Source organism: Microtus pennsylvanicus, unplaced genomic scaffold (genome assembly GCF_037038515.1).
Source record: "Microtus pennsylvanicus isolate mMicPen1 unplaced genomic scaffold, mMicPen1.hap1 Scaffold_345, whole genome shotgun sequence".
NCBI lineage: Eukaryota > Metazoa > Chordata > Mammalia > Rodentia > Cricetidae > Microtus > Microtus pennsylvanicus.
In genome coordinates, this window is record NW_027460969.1 from 1 (window position 1) to 22,754 (window position 22,754).

Genomic DNA, 22,754 nt, shown 5'->3' on the forward strand with positions numbered 1-22,754 from the left:
GAAGATGATGGGGGCTCTGCAACAATGATTCAACTTGGATTGTGGTAATGCCACTAAGCTGAAAAACACTACCATCCAAGATCAGTTTTGACTACAAACTGCTCAGGACTACTTTGACGTAGTTACTAAGATGGCTTAGCCTCGTAGACTACTTCAGCCAGGACATCAGATAAGCCTTGCACTTTCCCATCACACTGAGACTGGAAAACAGCTAGCTTTCCTAGGACTTGATCATTATCTCAGTTCTCACAGGGTCCTTCAAAGATTCTGTCACCCCCAGACAACAGAAAGTAGGTGGAGCGGGTGGTTTTGGGCCATTTGGTGGATTATGGATGTTTATCTTAGTTTAGGTAGTTGGCTGCAAGTTATTATTCATACTGGTCAGAGAGAAAACTAAACAAAGGAGATTTAGATTCAGGGATCTCATTCTGAAAAGAAGAAAGGGGGATATAGGAATGATGGGAAAAAGGGTAGATTATTGAATCTACCTTTAAACTAAAACCAGCAACTATTATCTCAATTTTACATTAGTATAAATTTTTATATATTGATACAAATGTAAGGTTATTTTTGTTATACTGTATATATGTTTCTACTCTAGTTTAAGGTGTTGTACCTATGCAGCTCATTTAACAATGTAATGCAAAATTATAGTCCTTGAAAATTATTATAAAATATTTAGGATAATTAAAAATGAAGGTTTGTAGTTAGTCATCTATAACAATCAAACTTTTGGCCATGTTAGGTATGTTTTCAAGGTTAAACAGATATATTTTAGTTGTCTTCCATTCCAAGACCTTCAAAATATGACATTTGAGATGTTTTATTTAAATAAAGCTCTTCATGACACTGAGACACATCTGCTCCTGGCAGCATGAATTTACTCCAAGAAAGAATGATGGGTATCCAAGAACTTTCATATGGAGTTTGGTTTCATTGTGGCAAAGTTAGCTACTGGACAAGAAATTGTCCTTGCCTCAATTGCTGACAGTATGCTGTCCAAATTGGATAAGCAGGACACAACAGAAAGTGACTGCCAAACTTTGTCAAGACAAGATAGAACAGTCATTTAAAATTCCTGCTTCACAGAGAAGTCTGTTAGATATTTTAGGCCTATAGGCCAAAGGTGGATGCCCCAATGTTGCAGAGGAACCTTGGGTGAATGTCCAGGTAGCTCGATGTTTCTGTCATTTGTATAGTTTTGGAAGTTGTTTATTCTGCACTTCCTGTTTATTCAGGTATTATTACATCCTTCTTGGATCCCTGATGGGGTTGAAGACTAGTTACCATTTTCTTTTATTTTTTTTAATCAAATTCAGAAAAGAAACTTACATAAGAGATGCAAAGTGTAGATGTAAGGTTGAGAGACATAAAGGCTTTGGTTGTTTTATCTAAGTAAACATTTTATGGTCTAAAATACATTTCTAGGTTGGTAATACAACTTATGGTATAAAGTGAATTAGATACAAAACTTTGGAATCACAAAGGTAGGACAGATAATAGAATATTTTCTCTGAGTTTTCCAAATACGAATTGACTGGACATTGTTATTGTAATTCTAACCTGATAATTGTTCTTATTTATATAGTTTATAACTGTGTTAGAGTTGAAAACCTTTCATTTTTGATTAGGGAGGAAATGTTGTGGGATATGTATTTGCACAAACACTCTGAGACTGACAACAAAATTTACGTTGAATCACAGGGCGGAGTCAATGATTGGCTGACCAGAATTAACCATAAAAGCTTTGGAGGATTGAGATGGGGGCACAGAAAGTATTAGGGAGAGACTAAGACATATATGAGGTTTTTTTTTAGATTTGAGAGACATGGAGAGGCAGGGTAAATATATCATTCCTCTGTTGCCCTTTGGATCTATGAGGTTTACCCTAATATCTGACTCCTGAGTTTTATTTAATATTATAACGATGTAAGTAATCACTTCATACATTGAGGGGAGAAGTAGCTGAGAAGGCAGACTCCAGAATTTGGGGTCAAATTTGATGGGTAACAGGAGCCAGCAGACACATGATCCATACATTACCTTATGAGAATAAAATCAGTGGCTTGGTCAGAAGGGTTGAGTTCTGTGGAAGGGAATTTATATATGCCAATCCTGTGATTTTGGCACTAGATGAATGAAAAAAAGAAATAAAAACAGAGGACATGACTGCTCCTAGGTATGGTGGAGAAGGTTTATTGTTGATAAAAAGGAGATCACAGCCAGAGGCAGGAATATCTGGGAGAGTCCAGAGTGAACACAATCCTGAACTAAGCCTTGAGAGGAGAGGGATGAGGGGATAGGGAAGAGCCAGATCAAGAGGCCAGGAGTATAAAGGATAGACCAAAAAGGGGGCAGGTAACCAAAATGGCTGGATTATACAGGGAAGGGGAACCCAGCCTGGATAGGAGAAGTTTAGGGTAGGGTATGCCAGCCAGAAGTGTTCTGTAATAGGCAGGGACTCAGCGATGCTGGGAGAACCTGGTGGCCATGTTACTTTGATGTGTTGAATAGGCACCTATTTAACAGCCAGTGGATTTTTTTTTTTTAACTTTTTTGGGACAGGGTCTCTCTACACAGTCCTGGCTGTCCTGGATTCAGTATGTAGTCTAGGAAGCTGTCTGCTTCTGCCTCCCAAGTGTTTGGATTAAAGGTGTGTGCCACTGTGGCCAGTTGCTGTGAATTCTTATTTCATACCCTAACATGTACTCATAAACCTTCAGGGGCAATTTAAAGAAGGGGCACACCTAACCTCCTTGTCACCTTGCGGAGTCTCTCTCAGACTTCAGCTTAGGTGTGTGTTCATTCCTAGGATATACCCATTGCTTCTCACTCTGCTTGATACTAAGCAGGAACTCAGCACACAGACTAAAGAGGCCATGTCACGGGGAATTAAAACTTTTTGGGTTATTTGAGTTTTTTATGTCAATCTAGGAAAGAATAGAACCAGAAAATTTTCATTCTATACCAGGTAATTCATAAATCTTGGAAGGACTCCCCTAACATAAATGTTGTAACTTGAATTTAAAAATCCTATGTCTTGGGGGCTCAAATTCTATCTACGACCTTGACATGTACAGACTAAGATCTACCTAGTGACAAGACTAGTGGTAGAACATTCAAGACTGGTGCCTGAGAATTGAAGGTAGTGGTTAAGGTATCCCTGGGTATTTCTCCAAAATGAAACTACGTGACTGGACATCCAGCAAGCACTATTAGATCACAAACAAAGAGACAGGGTAGGAACATTCTGGACCAGTCTTTATGTTTTTGTAGGGTGACTGTGAGACCCTCGCTCCTCCCTGGATGCCGAATTGGCAGACAAGAGGGCCCAAGAAACCCAGAAGTGCAAGGGCAGTCCCATCCTCAGTTCTGGAGATTCTGCAGTCAGGAGAACTTGTGAAGACAGTGCCTACTTCTCAATGGTAAAACAGGCTAAAGTAGGCCACACGGTTCCGATGTTTCCTAAAGTCCTTGTCTGTGGACAGCTGCAATAAAAGAACATTGTCTAGTTCAGTATCCCAGAAAGAGTCCTCTGCTTCTGATCTTCCTGACTATGACGTGGAACCTCACAGTATAAAACCTGTGGCCCAGGTAAAGCCCAACCCAATAGGAATTGATTCGACATTCGTGATAACCGAGAACATTGTACTCTGGAGTTCATCATGCCAGGAATTGGCTACTTGGAAATTTTTGAGCAGTTGGTCAACATCTTGATGGCAAGGATTATATGTTTAACTATATGCTACCCATAGATCCTAACACATCTATCCATATATTAGGCATTTAACAAATACTTATGGATTTAATCCTAAATTCCACTAGGAAAAGAAATAAACCTAGAATTACAATAGCAAACCCAAACTAAGTATATATTCTATGTACTGTATGAAATGCTTTCCATATTATCTGTTAGTTAGCTTTACAACAAGGCCAGATAAATTGTATTATTAAATTCATTTTAAAGATAAGGAAGTCAATACAAAGAAAAGGCCTAAAGATCACACAGAAAAGCAACACTGGACCCCTGTTTAAAGACAGGTAGTACTTTCCACTCTCTTACTCAGAATACTCTTCAGCTCTCCAGTGATCTAACACACGCGATATGTCAGAAAGAACAATGAAGAAGGAGTCATGGATGTGGACTGTAGCTGACCAGTCACTTGATCGTTACTGTTCTCAGCATCTTCTTAAATCATATAGGATATTTCCCCATGTCTACCCTAAGGAATTAGCAGGTGCAGGTAATTCCTTATCTAAGGATCAGATGAAATGTCATAATTATCTATAAAAAGCTAACGCAGATGAGTTTCCAAAACTATCCTCACATTGACATACACACAAAATATAAGTTCACGGGACCATGAACTTTTCAAAGTTTCCTTACAAACTTCTGGTTAGGAACAAAAGATAATACAGGATATAGTACTGGACAGAAAGGTGTGTTAGCAGCCAATCTTATTACCTCAGCTTTTAGAGTTCTTTTCTCTAGACATGGAACCTGACACCAGTCTGGAGATCCAAATTTCATTGGCCAAGCAATCTTTGGGGGTGTCTTCTTCTCTGGATTGTATGTGCCAGGGCTAGAAATGAACATACAAATATGGTTGATGATGGACCATGAATTTCACCCTCCTTGGGAAAAACAAGACTAACCTTGTCAGGCAAATTTGAGTGTCATTTCCCATTAGTGTGTCTCTAATTAGGTTGCCAGTGTTAAAGAGAACCAGCCTCAACATCCAAGCAAAGGGCTCAAACGTATTTCTATAACCCAGTATCCTTAGCTGAAAGACCAGAGATCTCAGTTTTCGTGAGTGCTATGAGATCCACCACGGTGATGGGTTAGTACTGCCCACAATTTGGACATGGTGAAATACATGCAGAGACAACTTTTCTGCAATCTAGGGAGAAGCAAAGCAGAACCAGTTACTTTGGCTCTCAATAATGAGATTATTTGTGAATTGCCTGTGTTTGTAAAGCTGTTGTAGACTTTACTGTAAGGAATAGTTTATATCTATATAGTTTAATCTATATCTATAGAATCAAGACTAATGCTTAAACTTCCTTAACAGAAGCTTGGAAAGGTTGCTTGCATTCTCTTGGATTTCTCATCAGTTAGGGAAAGACTTTGATCATTTCCCCTGCAGTTGCCTATTGAAAAGGTTCATAGGCATCTAGACTAAACCCCACTGGCTTACAAGGGCCAGATATTCTAGCCCGCCCCCCTTCTGTGTTTCCATTTCCTCCCTTCTCACTGTACCCTAACCGTGATAATGTCTTCCTTTTCTATCCTGTCAAATTTCTTCTCAACTTAAAGAATTTGCACTTGCTGTTCTTTCTGCCTGGTATGCTCTGTCTCCACATAACAGATTACATCACTTTACAGGACTGGTTTAATCTATTTGCTCAGATCTCAGGCCAAGTGGCACTTGCTGAGCGCTTTTCTAATCACCTTTAAACAAAGTCGCCCCCCAGCTCATCAGTCTATGACATCACCATTCTGCTCTAACGTCTTCATAGGACAGTACCAGTTCGCCACAGGCTCTGGTGTGCTCATTACAGTCTTAGCTTATAGTTACTGTCCTGAGGGAACTGTCACTTGGTTCCCTTCAGTCTTGGAAGTGTTATAGTTTGACTGATAAATTATATGGCCAGTATTCTTATTACTGTTGGTATTTGCTTGAGTATTTAATTCTGATTTCTTTGGCTCTAACATGTACTCTCCAAGAGAGCAGGATCTCTGTTTGGTGGGCATATTGAATTCTCTGTGGAAGCCTCACAAGCGCCTGACACTTTAGTAAATGTCTATTGAATTAATAACCAATTCTACAACTCTAGAGTACCAGAGAAATGAGAAGTTAGAGGTCACATCTTTAAAGATTTAGCTTGGAAAGTTTGGACGTAATTCCTGCTTTATGTACTTCTTTCCTATGGAATGCACAGTAAACAGGAGACATACCCAGGATAAGAAGCACCCTTAACTTCGGTCGTAAATCGAGGCATCATGACATTAAATGGAGCAAAGCTTTGTTTGTATTTCTCATCATAAGTAAAAACTTTCTGGTACATTCCTGGATATGGCGTCACTTCCTGTAATTATAAAAGGATTGTGTTAGAGGTTGATAAGATACAATCTATATTATCACAAAGTATTTAAGGTAAAGCAAAACAATCATTTCATGCTCTTTATAAGTCAGCTACAGTTCAGGGTGTCAAAGATGTAGAAATAGGCCTAAGTAGGCAAAAACCTAAAGATGGTTGTGGTTTATACACACACACACACACACGCACGCACGCACACACACACACACACACACACAATATGGGTAAGGAATCAAAGCAAGTTGGTACAGTCCATCTCTGGGAGATGTTTATAGTTAGTATTGCTAGTCCCTGACTGTTCAGCAGGAGAGCAGGATCATAGCCAGGGGCTGCAGCTCAGTGCAAGCACATTGGTCTGGTACAGCCTAGGCTCAGAATTCATCAGTAAAAAGGAGAAAGATAATGATTTTGCTTTTGCTCACAATTAGACTTGAAATCCAGCTAGACACAGATACACACACAATGAAAAAGTTGGAATTTGTACTTTAATTGACAAGATAGTGTGATGTAAATAAACATAGCTTTTCTATTTTAACTTTAGGTTATTTTTTTTTTATTTTTGGTTTTTCGAGACAGGGTTTCTCTGTAGCTTTGGTGCCTGTCCTGGAACTAGCTCTTGTAGACCAGGCTGGCCTCGAACTCCCAGAGATCCGCCTGTCTCTGCCTCCCGAGTGCTGGGATTAAAGGCGTGCGCCACCACCGCCCGGTTTAACTTTAGGTTATTAAAGCCCTGTCCTGGGTCTGTTTCTTCAGTGAACTAGTTTCCACTCTCCCAGGTTACTTCCCGCTTGCAGTGTTAATGCCTCAAGCTTTTATGTTGCCGCCTGGACCACCTTACAATCTCTGAACGTTACCTTGCTGACTGGCTTAAACCGCACTGCTGTCCTGGCTCCAAGAGCATAACCTTTCGTACTGGCTGGTATCTGAGACAGGTTGTATGCCAAACCATTCCACTTCCAGTGGAAGGAAAAGAGGGAATGAGGGGAGGAGAGAGAAGAAAAAACATCAGTAACACAATCGTAAGCGGGGTGAATTTAGAATGTCCCCATGTGAACTTCTCTGCAAGCCATTGCTGTTTTATTTTTCTTGTCTTGATTCTTATATAGTCAAAACTGTACAGTTAAACAAACAACACAAGTAACTTTGCAGAGAAGTGTGGCTGGACAGATGAATAAATTGAGTGTCTGTGAATCCCAGTGCCTTCCATCTTCAGAGTCCTGTAACGGCTGAATTTGCTTTTCAGGAAAAGGCAGCCCGGAGACTGAACTAAGCAGAAGAAACCGACATCAGCCCACAGGGATGTTGGAAGTAAAGACGGTGCAGGGATTACAGAAAGACAAGGCTTGCATTTAGTGGGTAATGGAAAGTGCTGAATTATGGTCCTTGACACACTGACTCTACAGCTGGTTGCAGACCCGGGGCTCCTTCTCATGTGGCTTCCCAGAAAAAAAGCCACACAGAGTAATTTTTCTACCAGAACACGTGTGTATCCTTCCATAGGAAACGGAGGGGGAGGAGAATACTCACGTCTGTTTCTGAGTAACATCCAGGGCCTGTGTGGGGCGATCCCCTAACAGGGAGAAACTTGTTCCCCAACCAGGTTGGGGGGTGGTAGTGAGGAAAGAGTTTCCTCTGCTGACGTGTTCCAAAGGAGTAATTATCCGCCTTCCCTAAAGATAAAAAGAAGAAACTCCAAGTGAGCACGTGGGTGGAGGGAAGCATGGGGGCAGGTGGATCGGACGGACCCGGCTGCCAGCTCTTACGTGAACCAAGCGAAACTCCACGGAACGAGGGGGCGAGCTGTACTTCCTCCGTGTTCATCTCTCCTGGTCTTCCCACCCTTCTCCCGCTGTCTGTTCTGTAGTCCTCTGCTACTCTCCTCACCTACTCTGCTAAAGCACATCGTGCACCTACTCGGGTTCGCACTGCGTACCGCGTTGCCAAGGGGACGTAGCGGCTGAGAGCCAGAGAGGTGGAGCCTAAGGCTGCTCTGAGTGCGCCTGCGCAGTAGACGGCCCAGCGCGCCGGTCACTTCAGAATTGCCCCCTAATTCAGTCTCTGGATTGAGGGTGGAGCTTGCTAGGCACCAGGTGGAAGGGCTGCGTGGGTGAGAGGGTGGCAAGCTTCTTCGGAAACATTCACGAGAAATGCAGTGCTGTAAAGGTAGGGGCCTGGGGTTCAGACCGCTCTAGTTCTGAACTAATGGGACCAGGAAAGCAGAAAACACGCAGTAACTGTGTTGACAAGAGATGTACAGCTGAACATTGGCAGGAGCAGAGGAGATGGGGGCCCGGGAGGGGAGTTGACAGCTAGGTCTCTATAAGGTTTAGACCCATTTTTCTTTTTCCTCAAGCGAGAGAGAGAGAGAGAGAGAGAGAGAGAGAGAGAGAGAGAGAGAGAGAGAGAGAGAGAGAGAGAGAGAGAGAATGAGAACGTGTGTGTGTGTGTGTGTGTGTGTGTGTGTGTGTGTATGTGTGTGCACATCCAATTGCATGTGTGGCATTTGCAAGGAGGCGTCTATGGGAGGCCAGAAGAAGACGTCAGATCTGCTGGAACTTTAGAGCACTGGGAACCCAACTTGGGCTCTTTGTAGCAGTTGTCGGCCGCTGAGCTACCTCTCTAGCCCAATTTTACAGATGAAATGAAAGTTTTTTTTTCTTTTCCTTTTTTTTTTCAAGTGAAAGTTGGGCCCCTTAGTACAGACCTTTTATCCCAGCTATTCAGGAAGCTGAGGCAGGAGGATCACAGGTTCCAGGCCTTTAGCTGCAGAGTGAGTTCAGTCTGCAACTTAAAGTGAGGACTACCTCAAAAGGAGAAACGAAAGGAGGGCTAGTGATGGCTCTCAGACCTGGAGAGAGTGAGTGCCCAGGATGCGTGAGCCCCTAGCTTCATTTCCCAAAGCTACAAAACAAGGAGAATGATGCTATTTTGGAAATTTTCAAAATCTTTTTCAGTTGACACATAATTATAACTATTCATACACTGTTTCAGTATGTGTATATATTATGTGATATTCAAATCGGGAAAAACATATCCATCTCTCCAAACATTTGTCGTCTCTGTGTTGCAAACTTTCAGTTTCCTGTCTTCTGGCTGGAGAGAGCATTCTTTACCTAAACTTCACCGAGTGATGCCCTTGGCCAGTATAACAGATTTATATAAAGTTTAAGAAAAGCAATGGGATGCAATGGAACAAAAGAGGACACTAGTAGGGACAAGGTCTGGCCTTTATCATAATAATGTTGGAAAGGTGCTTTCTTAATTTTGATAATGTAACCAATACTGTGAGGTACTGATAATGGAGGAAACTGGGTAAAAAAATTGTGAGAACTCTCTCTGTATATTCTATAATACTTTCGAACTGAAATGAAATCTAGTCTGACCCTAAAGAAATAAAGACAAAGAGAAGGAAAAGCATATCAAGGAGGCACATCACTCAGCTTATTCTGTAACACTTGCAAAATCCTGATGGTGGTATTTGCAGTATAAGAAAATCTTTCTGCTCTTCAGACTTGAGAGGGAGGGGGAGAGGAGTGGGGGGAGAGGGAGAGGAGTGGGGGGACAGGGAGAGGAGTGGAGGGGAAGGAGTTGGAGGCTGGGAGGAGGCGGAAATTGTTTTTTTCTCAATAAAACAAAAAGAAAGTTAAAAAAAAAGAAATCTATACATCTTCTTGACTGAAGAAGAGACTTAAAGTACGTTTAAATAAATTCTAAGTTTAAATAAAAAAAATCTTTGTGAACATAAATAAAAAGAAAAAATGAAAAAATTGAACAAATCAAATGTAATCTGTCATTTCATGACCAAGTTGTAGAATTCAAGGTTTGCTGTAAAATTTAAAAGTAAAACAAATATAGTTTCTTGTATTAACTAAAATGTGATTATCTCAGTAGATAAAATAGCACAATACCGCATAATTTTAAGCATAAATCTTATTGTAAATTAGGATAAGCTTCCTCAATCTGATATTACTAATGATCAACATGTACAAAATGAACTTCATGATGAAAATATAAAAAATTTTAACCAGAGATCAGAAACGAGGATGACCACTTTTTCCACACACACACACACCAGAAATAACTGTATATATGTATATATATTACAGAAATAACAAAAAGGAAATACAGAATGATGAAATATATAATCATTTGGCTGCCATGAGAGTGGACATTGGTAAGACATACCAAAGCCTGTGAGTTTCCTGAGGAGCAGGATCATGGTGCAATATAAGAACGTTTTCTGTGACAATTTTTTTGATATATCAATCTAGCTAGGCTATAGTCTCTGATTATTTCATTAAAATTTTAGGATTTACTGTGAAGAGATTTTGGAGATATGATTAAATCCCTTATCAGTTGACTTCCAGTAAAGTTTATTCCTTGTAATTTTACAAGGATGGGATTTTAAAGGTACCATTGAGAGACAGGGTACAGTATGGGAAGAAAAATTCCATCTGCGAACAATAGCATCAGTCTGTGGAGTGACTCAGCCTGCCTACATTTTTTTTTTATTTTAACTTTTTTCATTTTACATACCAACCCCAGTTTCCCCTCCCTCCTCTTCTCCCACCTCCCACCTTTCCCCATTCCACCCCTTAGAGTACGACATAAGGCCTCTCTTGGGGAAGTCAACAAAGTTTGGCATGCCAAGTTGAGGCAGGACAAAGAGCTCCCCAACCCTGTATCAAGACTAAGCAAGATATCCCACCATAGGCAATGGTCTTCAAAAAGCCAGTTCATGGTCCCACTGCCAGAGGTCCCCCCGCAACAGATGAAGCCACATAATCGTCACCCACATTCAGAGGGCCTAGTTTGATCTCATACAGTTTCCCTAGCTGTCAGTCCAGAGCCTATGAGCTCCCACTAGCTTGAGTCAGCTGTCTCTTGAGGTTTTCCCCATCATGATCTTGACCCCCCCCTTTGCTCATATGATCCTTCCTCCTCCTCTTCAACTGAACTCTAGGAGTTCAGCCCAGTGCTTGGCCTGCCCACATCTTGGACTTGCTTAGCCAGCTCCTTCAATCTGGGATGCACCTAGGTTGAGGATCTTCCTTGCAGATATCTTTTTAAAGACTGTTAAGCATTTGAATGGCAAGGACAGACTTGATTGAAAGACACTGCTGAAACATGACAATGGAACACAGCATAAGTTCCTGGAGAGGATCCTAGATGAGATAGCGTTATGACAGTTGGAGGAATTCCACAGCGCGTGTATGAATTTAAGGGTAGGGCTGCCCTGCTGCTGGTTTGCAGAGCAGAAGTGCCATACAGATGAGGTCTCTGTATCTGCTGGGAGTTTCACTGGAGGCTTTCAGAAGGACTGGGTACCATGTCATAAAAAGTGTATTCAAAAGAAGACACACACACACACACACACACACACACACACACACACACACACACAGAGAGAGAGAGAGAGAGAGAGAGAGAGAGAGAGAGAGAGAGAGAGAGAGAGAGAACACAAGACATCATTATACAATTGAAGAATTGGGATGAAAAGGTTGTGCAACTCTTCTTTAGGTTTGAAATTGTTTCAGAATAGTAACTTGAACAAAGAGATAGCATTTAGAAAATGAGAAGGCAAGCTATGATGTCAGAGAAGACAATGGCAACAAAGCATTGAGCATTCAATACAGAACCACTAAAATGTGTGGCCACTGAGTGCTTGAAACATGGCTAGTCCAAGTTAGCGAAGCTGTGTTAGTCAACACTCTTTAGTTGTGAGAAAATGCCTACAGAAAGGAATTTAAAAGGAAGACATGTTTGTTTTGGCTCATGGCTTCAAGCTTTTAGCTGTGGTTCCTGAGCTTTGCTGGGTTGGGCCTGCACAGAGCAGGATGTTGTGACAGATCACATGTGGAGAGCAAAGCTGTTTGCTCAATGGCAGCAAGGAAGTTGGGGTCTGGGGAGTAGGAAGCAGGGACAAGTTATATACTTCAAGGACATGCCCTCAATGACTCACTTCCTCCAACTAGACCCTACTTCTAAAGTTTCCAAAACTTGTCTGTAGCCCATCAAGCTATGAAGTCATGGTTGTTTAAACATATCCATGAGATCAGAGCCCTCATGATCCCGTCAGCTCCCAAAGGCCCTGCCTTTGAGCACTACTCATTGAGATCAAGTCTTCACAGGAGTTCCCAGGTAATGTTTCAGGTCCCAAACATAGCTATAAGTGAAACACAGACTATATTTTAAAAACACACTGAACAAGATGTAAACGATCTGACTGAGTTTTGTGTTGATTACTTATTGAAATGAGAGTGTTTGGGGTTAAATCAAAACATGATTAAAATGAACTTCTTGTGTTTTGTTCTTTTAATTTGGCTACTTGAGAACTTAAAATTATATACGCAGCGTGTGTTATATTTTTGTTGGATAACTCTGACCTAGAGTTAATAAAGTATTGTTACAAAGTAGTAAGGAAATCAGTTCATTTAGTAGAAAATGAACATGACTTGGGTGCCAACTTCACAAAAAAAAGAGCATTCACACAATTGGCAAGTATATAAAAGGTGCCACCACCTGGTGATGGTGGTGGCGCACGCCTTTAATCCCAGTACTCGGGAGGCAGAGGCAGGTGGATCTCTGTGAGTTTGAGACCAGCCTGGTCTACAGAGTGAGTTTCAGGACAGCTAGGATAGCCAAGGCTACACAGAGAAACCCTGTCTCAACCCCCCCCCCCAGAAAAAAGAAAGAAAGAAAGAAAGAAAGAAAGAAAGAAAGAAAATGTCCCTGTCTGAGAAGCTATAGAGGCAGCCTGAGATGAGATAAACATAGGGTAACCAAAAGCCTCAGGTGGACAAGAACGTGAGACAGTGGAAACTCCAGTCTGAACGTCTGGTGGATGTGGTGGTTTGAATGAGATGCCCCATCAGTGTTGGGCATTCGAATACTTGCCCCCAGTTGGTAGCGTTTGGGGAGGATTCAACCTTGTTAGTGAAAGAATGCCACTGGGAGAGGACTGTGAGGTTTCAAAGACTCAGGCTGTTTGCTTGTTGTTTGTAGCTTGAGATGTGAGCTCTCAGCTGTGCTTCAGCAGTCTGGTATTTCTGGTCTGCTATCATAGACTGTAATCTTTGGGAACTATAAGCCCAGATAGGCGCTTTCTTCTATGAATTGCCTTGGTCATGGTGTTTTATCACAGTAAGAGAGAAGTAGCCGACACTGGAAATGTCAATCAGTTATTAAGTTCACTCTAGACAACCGGTGACCTTTGTAAGACTGACCAATGACAGCTCTATGGCCCCCTGATTCCTCCTCTTTGGCATTTTCTTGGCAGGAATGCACACAACTGTGCCAAATAGTTAAGAGCCACATTGGTTATAAAAGTACTAAACTAGAAACAAAAACATCCGTTGATAACAGAATTGAAAAATGAATCATGGAATAATAATCTAAAGGACAACAATGGAAATGAAATAAATGTAAAGCCATGATAGCATCCTGGGGCTGGGGCGATGGCTCAGTCAGTAAAATGCTTGCTAGACAAGCATGAGAACCTGAGTTCAATGCCCAGGACACACATAAAGGGGCATGGTGGCACGTATTTGTAACTCCAGCACTGGCGAGGTGGAGACAGGATTATTCCTGGAGCTTGCTGGCTAGGCAACATCCTACTGAGAATCTCTGTCTCCATAGGTACCTGCACACATATATTCACCTACTCACATGAACACACACATACATAGACAAAACAATGAAAAAAAGCCTGGGGGCCACCCATCATCAAAGACACTTCTCTTTGTAGCAGACGGAGGCCATTACAAGAAAACCACAACTGATCCATATATGGAGTTGTGGAGCCCAGTCACTATGGCTACATCTGCAGAACACGCCTGCACCTTAGGCTCAGGAACACCGTGGAAGAGGAGGGCCGAAAGAGTGCAAGAGCAGAGGATGAGGGAATTTTCCGTGAGACTGTGTCTCCTAATAGTGTCAGAAACTACATGCATAAAGTCTAAACATGATTGCTGAAACACGAGCTGAGCAAGGCCAACACAATAAACATGCTACATTGGACTGGGAAGGCTCAGGAGGCCTCAACTCTACACAAAACTACAGGCAGCAAAGGAATGCCAAGGGGGGAGAGATAGTTTCCTCCAAAGAAGGGCGCTCACGTTTGTTATCCAATACCAATATTTCAGGCCTAAAACATACATACAAGTAGCATTATATAGACTGAACAGGTTATATTTAGGAATATATACATATCTACGTATATAAATATATAAATGTAACAACAATGAATGAAAAAAGAGGCCTTGAATTTAAAAGAGAGCAAGGAGTTTACAGGAATGATTGGAGGGAGGAAAGGGAAGGAGAAAATGAGGTAATTTCATCATCTTAAAAATAAGAGAAATTAAACACAGGAGGCTGGAGAGACAGCTCAGTGGGTAAGAATGCTTGCCGTTCAAGGATGAGGACCTGAATTTGGTTCCCCATCACGTCTATACAAAGCCAGGCATGGTGCTCACACCTATAATCCCCGCACTGGATAGAAGAGGGTGATCATTGGGGCTTGTTTGCTATCTGGCTTAGCTGAAAAAATGGTGAGATCCGGGTTTCCTGAGAGCGCTTCTCTCCAGGGAACAGGATGGAGACCGACAGAAGAGGACTCCCCACGTGTTCTTGTGGCCTCTCCTGTGTGCCCCTCCTGTGTGCACACATGCATCCGTCTTTACACACATGAAACAAAGGCAACAGTACAGTCTCACTGTGTGGAATGAAGGAACCCGGATGAACGTTCACAAGACACGTAAGTCGGTTTGTATGACATTCCAATTCTATGAGTTAGGAGTCAGGACAGGGAGACCTTTGGAGGAGCAGGCAGAGAGACCATATGGAGGAAGTTGTCTAGTGACGGTGTGTTTCCATCTTGGACTGTGTGCTGATTATACCAATGAGCTCACCCATCACTTCACTGTTGCTTTAGACCCCATTAGTATATATTATACATCAATAAAATAATTTATGTCAATATCTCTGAGCTACATGTTCTGGTACCACCTTTAATCCAAGCAGCCTGGAGGTAGAAGCCGGAGGACACAGAGTTGGAGATGGGTCTGACCTAAATAACGAGAGTTTGTTTCAAAGAACCCACGGAAAACGTAGTAAGTGAAACAATTCTGTTTTACTCACTGTTCACTCATGACCCACCCACCCCTCTTTTTAGATATGAAGGGATTTCATCTACAAGTAACCCATGTTCAGGGAGTTATTTGCCTTTTCCTGTTACCAGAAGCTAGTGAGATAGTAATATCTTCCTTCTTTCATTTCTTTGTTTGCTTGTTCATTTGTTCGTTCCTCTTTTCCTTCCTTTTTTTTTTTTTGGAGACAAGGTGTCTCTATGTATCCCTGGCTGTCCAGGAACTTGTTATGTAGAGCAGGTTGCCCTCAGATTCAGAGATCTTCCTGCTTCTGCCTCCTGAGTACTAGAATAAAGGTGTGCACCATCATATCTGACATTAATTTAATTTTTTTATTTTTTGGTTTGGTGACTACTTGTAAATCTGCTATAATGCTCATATGAGATAAAATTTAAACTTTTTGACCCCGATTTTATTCACTGTAAAATACACGGTACAAGAATCCAACTTCATTGTCCTCTAAAGCAGTTAGGGCTCAGCATCTGTTTGCTGGCATACACGACATAATACATAATAAAAAATTCAGTTTTCTTTTTAAAACTAAAATTAGAACATTATATATGAGCTTAAGAAGTTATGTGATGTAGATGGTTACTGTTTAATTTAATACTAGAATCAGGAAAAGAACACCATGGAATGATTTCTCACCCAAAGCAGGCCTTAGATCTGAACAAGGTTGGGGACCTCTGATCTGGGGAGTATTTGCTGCTTCAGGATAGGTGTCCAGAGAAAGCGGACAGAGGAGAGGAAGCCGACTTCCTAAGGCCTGGCTTCCCCTTGACCTTTCTTAAATGTCAGACTGCTATTCAGAAGTAACTGGAGAACATGGGCTCTGAGGTATCTCAGCCTGGTGTGCACTAAGGATTGGTTTGTGTTTTCTAGCTTTCCGATCTGGTGGGAGCTACTCAAGAGGCCTTATGGACTATGGCAGGAGCCTTGTCTTTCCTCCAAGGGCCGCCATGAGACTGGAGGAGTCCCCATAGGGGCAGATCATGCCGAGTGAGTGTAAACTTGTTAATTCACAGCCGGACTCACACTTCCAGGGCACCTGCCGGCTCCAAGGGTATTTTTGTTCTAATTTTTCTGCTTGGAGAATTCTCTTTGCCAAGGCTTTTTGGCACAATTAGCAGAGATTTCTTTTCCTCAGGGACCAGGTTCCTCACGTGATCTCTACCTTTTTTTTTTATTTTTAAAAATTTAAGTTTACATACTAGCCCCAGTTCCCCCTCCCTTCACTTCCCTTGACCCCCACCTCCCCCATCTCACCCCCATCCACTCCTCAGAGGAGATAAGGCCTCCCTTGTCTGTCTGCCCTGTCTTGTTGTAATTTATCTCCTACCGTGAAGGGATTTCTTTTCTACATATACTATATAATGACGAGCATCATTACCAAGACTGAAGTTCCAAAGGAATGGATGGTTTTGCCGCGTGAGTTCACTGTCTTTGGTCTTGTCAGGCGGGTCATCTGTCTTAGGGTTTTCAGATGTCTCGGGAGGTTTGGGCCATAGCTGTAGTATATGGGAACTTTCAGGAAGCGTGGGTTCCACATTTACTGTCTGCATGAGACACTCCTCTCCTGATGGCTTTTAAGCAAGAAAATGAGAGGTGCTCTCAAGACTGGCTGCTAAGCAACTGCCCTGCCCTAGAAGTTTCCCTTCAAGTCATTGTGACACTGTTTTCTGCAAAGCTGGGAAGCCTGATTGGAGTAGTAAGTCTATTGTGACTTACTGCTTGTCAGTGACCAACAACAGGGTCCTAGGCTCACTCCCTTCAACTCTGGTACAACTTAATGTGCCTTGTTCATTTCTACCATGAGGGGTTTGTTCTCACTATAACTGTGCTTGAGAAACTCTTCCCAGGTGAGAAAATTGTTGGCTGCCTTTGGTTTTGGTTAAGATCTTCCCACAAGAGCCTAGCCAGTTTGGATGTTCACCTTCCTAGATATGGATGGAGGGGGGAGGACCTAGGACCACAGGGCAGAAAACCCTGACTGCTCTTTGGACTGGAGAGGGAGGGGGAAAGGAGTGGGGGGAGGGGGAGAAGGGTGGGAGGAGGGGGAGAAGGGTGGGAGGAGGGGGAGGGAAATGGGAGGCTGGGAGGAGGTGGAAACTTGTTTTTGTTTCTCCTTTTCTCAATAAAAAAAAATATTTTTTTAAAAAAAAAGATCTTCCCACAAGAGTCATTGTCTAGGACTGGAGAAGTCAAAGTATTGTTATTCACTGATCACTTTTAAACAAGCTTTCATCTTCTTCATTTCCTTCTTTATTTACTGTTCAACACAGCAGAAGCAAAATATCATCCCCCTGTACAAGGAGATTAGTCTTTCTTACCGCTCTGCCTTTCCCACTTCGGGTGGTACCCGGCATGTAGTAATAGGAAGTGCTCGGAGCTTATGGTGAAGGGCCTTATCCAGAGAGAGGCCTATCAGTCACCAGCGCTCTCATCTCTCATGAGATCTCTGTGCTTGGTGTTAGGGGATGCAGTGAAACAGTAGATAAGGCTCCAAACTGTGGTTGCCTGGCTCTGGCTCTGGCTTTACAAAGAACCAAGCTTCTCCAGGTCTCGGTTTCCAGGAAGCAGTAGCATCCATCTTAGGGGGCTGCATGAGAACTAAGTGAAAAGGGGCATGTTCAATACATCAAGTTTGAGCTGCATGTGGTGGCATCTGTCTGTAGTCACAACTGCTCCAGAAGTTTAGGGAGGATCGCTGAGCCCAGGATTCTGAGACAGGTCTGGGCTATACAGGGAGACCCATCTTAAAAGACAAGAAACAAAACCCAAAATAGTTTGACACGTAAAGTGAGCCTACAGTGGATTCTGGAGAAAAAAAAAAACAGAGCCATGTATATTCTTACTACATGAAGAGTCTTTTAATTGTAAGTAAGAGACGCGCGAGTGTTTTAAGGAACAAAGGAGGATCGGATAGGTAAAGGGGAGTCTTTGAGACCTACAGGTGAAGTGCAGCTGGCTTCATGAAGGAGCTAGAATCAGCACCGATGAAGCTGTTGGCAAGTGCTCGCACTAAATCTACCATTCTGGCTCTCACACGTAGAGTGCCTTTCTCTTTCCCTGGTTTCTCTACAGCCCCCGAGCTTACATTCTCTCACTCTTAGTGACCAACAGACCCACAGTTAATCTCAGTTGTAAATTCCAGGAAGTGATAATCTAATCTGCTTCATTGAGTCTAATGGCCAGTTAACCAGATAGCCATGTGAGGGGTGACAGCAACTGTCAGCCACCACTCTGGTTTTAAGTACAGTTCGTGTTCTTAAAAAAAGAAGGCTCCTGCTAGCTCATATTCTGGGCAGCTACCCCATGATGCATCTGCAGCCCCTTCATGATGAGTCTCTGAACACTCACCAATCCTGGCAGCACTAGAGCAGCACCTGGGCTTTCAGCAGAAGCAGGATGATGTTCGGGGCTTCCGATCTTAGACAAGACAAGCTGTGCTGCTTACGCTCACGAGTCCAGCACCCACTGTGGCTCCTTCCTGAAAATGGTCACTGAAAAGGGTCACCACGCTACAGACCTGCCTTGCAAATGTCCTCATCTTGTCCTGGGCACCAACAGCTTCATCGTTTCCTTCCCGTAGCCTCAGTCATCACGCAGATGTGCACAGGCAGACAGAAGACGGTAGGGTGGTGGTTCCACTTTGTTCTCACAGTCTTTCCACCTCTCGCCTGAAGCAGCTGGCGTTTCCACACTGTGAAAGGTTTTCACCAAATCGCAACCCCCCCCCCCCCAAGGGAGCTCATGTTTTGACTGTTGAGTTTATTTTAGTTCGTTAGGTAGATTCAAGATGACCTTTGCAAGGAGCAAAAGAGACTTCAGAATCCTGGGAAAAACGGATAGGGACACATAAAGTGAGCCTACAGTTTCTTCATCACAGGTTGCTTTGAGGAGAAGGTCCGTTTGGAAATTGTGCTGGGATGAGATTCCAATTGGGCAGTGACAGAAGACTTTTTTTTTTAATATTTATTTATTTATTATGTATACAATAGTCTGTCTGTGTATATGCCTGCAGGCCAGAGGAGGGCACCAGACCTCATTACAGATGGTTGTGAACCACCATGTGGTTGCTGGGAATTGAACTCAGGACCTTTGGAAGAGCAGGCAATGCTCTTAACCGCTGAGCCATCTCTCCAACCCCGACAGAAGACTTTTTGATTATTCTCTTGGCCCAGCTGACACAGAATCTACTGCCTCAGTGTCTGTCTTCCAGCTCCTACCTCCACTGTTTAGAGGAGCATTTACTTGCCGAAGGTCTGAAACTGAGGCCATGCAACCTGAGAAACACAGCACAAAATGATGAGCAGGGACCCTCATGCAATGGCAGGCTTCCGCTGGAGGTGAACAAACGTTTGGCCATGGTGGCCTTGACTGGGGCTTAGATCAGAGGATAATTCTATGCTCAGGATTTAAGAAGTGATATCAACCCAAGTCCTTATACATGTCTCGGTCCTCCTGTCTTACCTCAAAGCCAGCTGGACTTGGAATGAAAATAAATATTTTTTCTATATAACTCATTGAAACATACTTGCTGAGTACCTACTATATAAAGTAAAAAGCTTTAAAGATTAGGCAAAAAATGCCCCAATATAAAAAAACAATCTGTATAGTGACATGAGAGTACTGTTGAGCCTTCCTGTTAAATCTCCCCAGAGAGGGGTAAGTGAGACATCAAAGCTCAGCCCCATAGAGACACAGATGCTTATGGTGATGGCCAGCACAGCTTCTGTAGACTGTTGCACATCACAAAGACTTCGGAGACCTGGACCCTGCTTCCAGGCGTACTTGGCTTGCCCTAAAGGTATACCATCCCTGGCACGGAAGCTCACTGACTGGCACAAAGAGCAGTGGGACAAAGTGGGAAGAGTCTCCGTGGGCAATGGAGAGAGGCATGTCACGACTCCCCTTGAGTTGATGGGGGGATGTTTGCCTACCCTTGGCATGTCCCTGCTGTTACATACTTTTACTGTGCTTTCTGAGGGCTTTCTTCAGGGCAGACGTTAGAGGGAACTGTCCCTGGTTGCAGAAAGCACCAGTGAAGTCATCCATGTCCAGGGTCCATAGCATGGCACCTCCCAAGTTGTTCTGTTTAAGCCATTCGGCCTGTTTAAGGATAGAGGACAAAAGTCATTTGATTTCTTGAAGCTCAGGGTTGGGCCCTCAGAACACCCATTGGGCTGACTTAACCTTGATATGAAAGCTCTTCACATTATCATAGCCAACCCATTTGTTGCCCTGATAGGCATAAGGTACTTCCTGGTTAGCATCCCAGGCCTCAGTGGCTCCATCATTCAAGAAGGTGCAAATCTTTAAAAGTCACGAGATAATAATCCTTTAAATAATTTGTCATGCAAGAGATAAAGGTACGCTTTATTTTTTTCCTTTAATATATGTATCTTGGGGAGGTTTCCAGTGGCTTTTATTTGGAGTTATGAAGTTTGAGATAGTTTTCTTTTTGTGGTTCTGGGGATGTAACACATGGTATGGCTCATGCTGCAGGAGTACTCTGCAACTGAACTTCATTCACAGTCCATATTTTTAATTACTTATTTGCTTTTTGGTAGAGTCTCAGTCTATATCCCAGACCTCAAACTGTTGACTCCTTTGCCTCTGAATTCTGAAAACTGATATTGCAGCTTAATATATACAGCCCCATAGCAGACAGAAATATTCATGACATATCATTGTACACTATGATACATACATCTTTAAAATGTATGGTGATGGAACCCAGAGCCATACTCATTAAGGCAAGAGCTGGACCACTGAGCAACACCCTCATCTCATGCTGCTTTCAAATGCTCATTCACCATCCATGTTGTAGGGTTGGCGTTTTAGAGTCTGTAGCAATATGGGGCATACATCCATTTATCACTTTATTTATCCATATAAATAAACTTAAGAATCTTGTCTGTTGCACGAAGGGTTATTATATATTGTTAACTCCTCAGTTTTAAAAATATATTCTATATGTACAAAACTTTTAAGTATTTGGAATGATACTCTGTTGACAGACATGGCTTGTTCATTTTATGGCTTCCCAGACCCAAAATAATCTATATTAATTAAATTAAGAGACTATATTAATTAAATCACTGCTTAGTCTATTAACTCAGGATTTTTACTAACTCTTACATCTTAAATTAACCATTTTTTAATTTTATATTTTACTATAAGGCTTGTGGTTTACTGGTAAGGTTCTGGCTGGCAGCTGTCTCCTTCGGCAGCTACATGATATCTTTCTGACTTCTTCTACACTCTTTCAGTATCTCTTCCAGCCTGGCCATATTCTACCCTGCTATAGGCTGAAGCAGCTTTTTTTTTTTTATTAACCAATGGTAATAAAACATATTCACCACATACAGAGGGTAATCCCACATCAATACTCTGCTTAGAGCAGGTAGATAGTGGACATAATGAACATTCAAATTCAGCAGATTTCTAGCCCTCAACCCCTGGGCAACAAGCCCAGCTCTGGGCCCGATATTCGCAGAGAACTGTATAGACAATCTACTGACCTCATAATAGGCCAAGATGCCGGACTCCTCTGTGTAGCGCCCTAGTGCCCCAGCACTAGCAGTGGGCACGCCGATTCCAGTGCTGGAGGGGTCACTCAGGGTGAAGGTTTGTCCATATGCTGGGAATCCAACAATGAGCTTCTCGGGAGCTGCTCCATTTTCATCCCAGTAGGTCATGATGTAGTCCTGCAGGAATATAGGTTAGCTGTAGGCCTTAGGTAGCCAGTGTCCTGTGCTGGGTTATGCTAGTTCCCTGTTCTAACTGCTCAAATTATATATTGAAAATTTTATTAGTTTTCTTTCCAGAATACTTCACTGAAGTTGTTGTAAAGGAGGTATACAAGAACACTGCATACTCACAATTTGGTTTTTTAATTTTGTGATGAATCTCTCATGATTTGGACCATTTCTAGTCTGCATTTGCATCTGTGTAGGGTCTTACCACATTGAGAAAGGTGTTGGTGCCGGTGTCATGTAGGGATTTGTAGAGGGGGCTGTTTTCTCCAGTGTAGCCATCCTGGGAGCCATGGAAGTTGTAAGTCATGACCTGGATGTAGTCTAAGGAGCTGTGGATGAAAGATGATGTTTAAATAATTTCTGATGATCATTTGCCATTCCTATATGCCAGGAAAATGTACCCTTACAAAGCCTATAAACCAAGTCCACGTGCAACAAAGCATCCCAAGGATGAAGATCTGTTGCTTACATTTCCTCAAGAATTCCTGAACAAGGTAGACAGCTTACTGTGACAGCTGGGGGATCTCATAGCCAGACTGGATGAGGGAGACAACACCAGCTACCGTGGTAGTGATCATCAGCCTGGGTCTACTGTTCTCAACGGCTTCTTCCTCAAAAGCTTCACGCATTTTCTACAGAATATTAACATACAGTAGAGAACGTTACAAATTCATTTCAGTTCTTCTAATAACAAGTCTATATTTTTAAAAAGTACTTTCCCATTTTTGTTTTACATTTTTCT

General features: G+C 42.5%; 2 protein-coding genes across 2 annotated transcripts; both read right to left on the reverse strand.

Annotated features, from left to right (window-relative positions):
- Nucleotides 1-2,174: 2,174 nt before the first annotated feature.
- Nucleotides 2,175-8,050, reverse strand: LOC142842254 (ciliary microtubule-associated protein 3-like). Its single transcript, XM_075959096.1, has 6 exons — nt 7,866-8,050; nt 7,630-7,772; nt 6,957-7,055; nt 5,960-6,090; nt 4,466-4,583; nt 2,175-3,488 (listed from the first exon to the last, which is right to left on the reverse strand). Exons 1-6 carry the CDS (start codon nt 7,921-7,923, stop codon nt 3,420-3,422), a joined length of 618 nt encoding a protein of 205 aa, XP_075815211.1. The 5' UTR covers nt 7,924-8,050; the 3' UTR covers nt 2,175-3,419.
- An 11,365-nt stretch (nt 8,051-19,415) lies between these two features.
- Nucleotides 19,416-22,641, reverse strand: LOC142842255 (chitinase-like protein 3). Its single transcript, XM_075959097.1, has 6 exons — nt 22,520-22,641; nt 22,218-22,341; nt 21,776-21,961; nt 20,445-20,564; nt 20,219-20,360; nt 19,416-19,534 (listed from the first exon to the last, which is right to left on the reverse strand). Exons 1-6 carry the CDS (start codon nt 22,639-22,641, stop codon nt 19,416-19,418), a joined length of 813 nt encoding a protein of 270 aa, XP_075815212.1.
- Between the last annotated feature and the right edge of the window lie 113 nt (nt 22,642-22,754).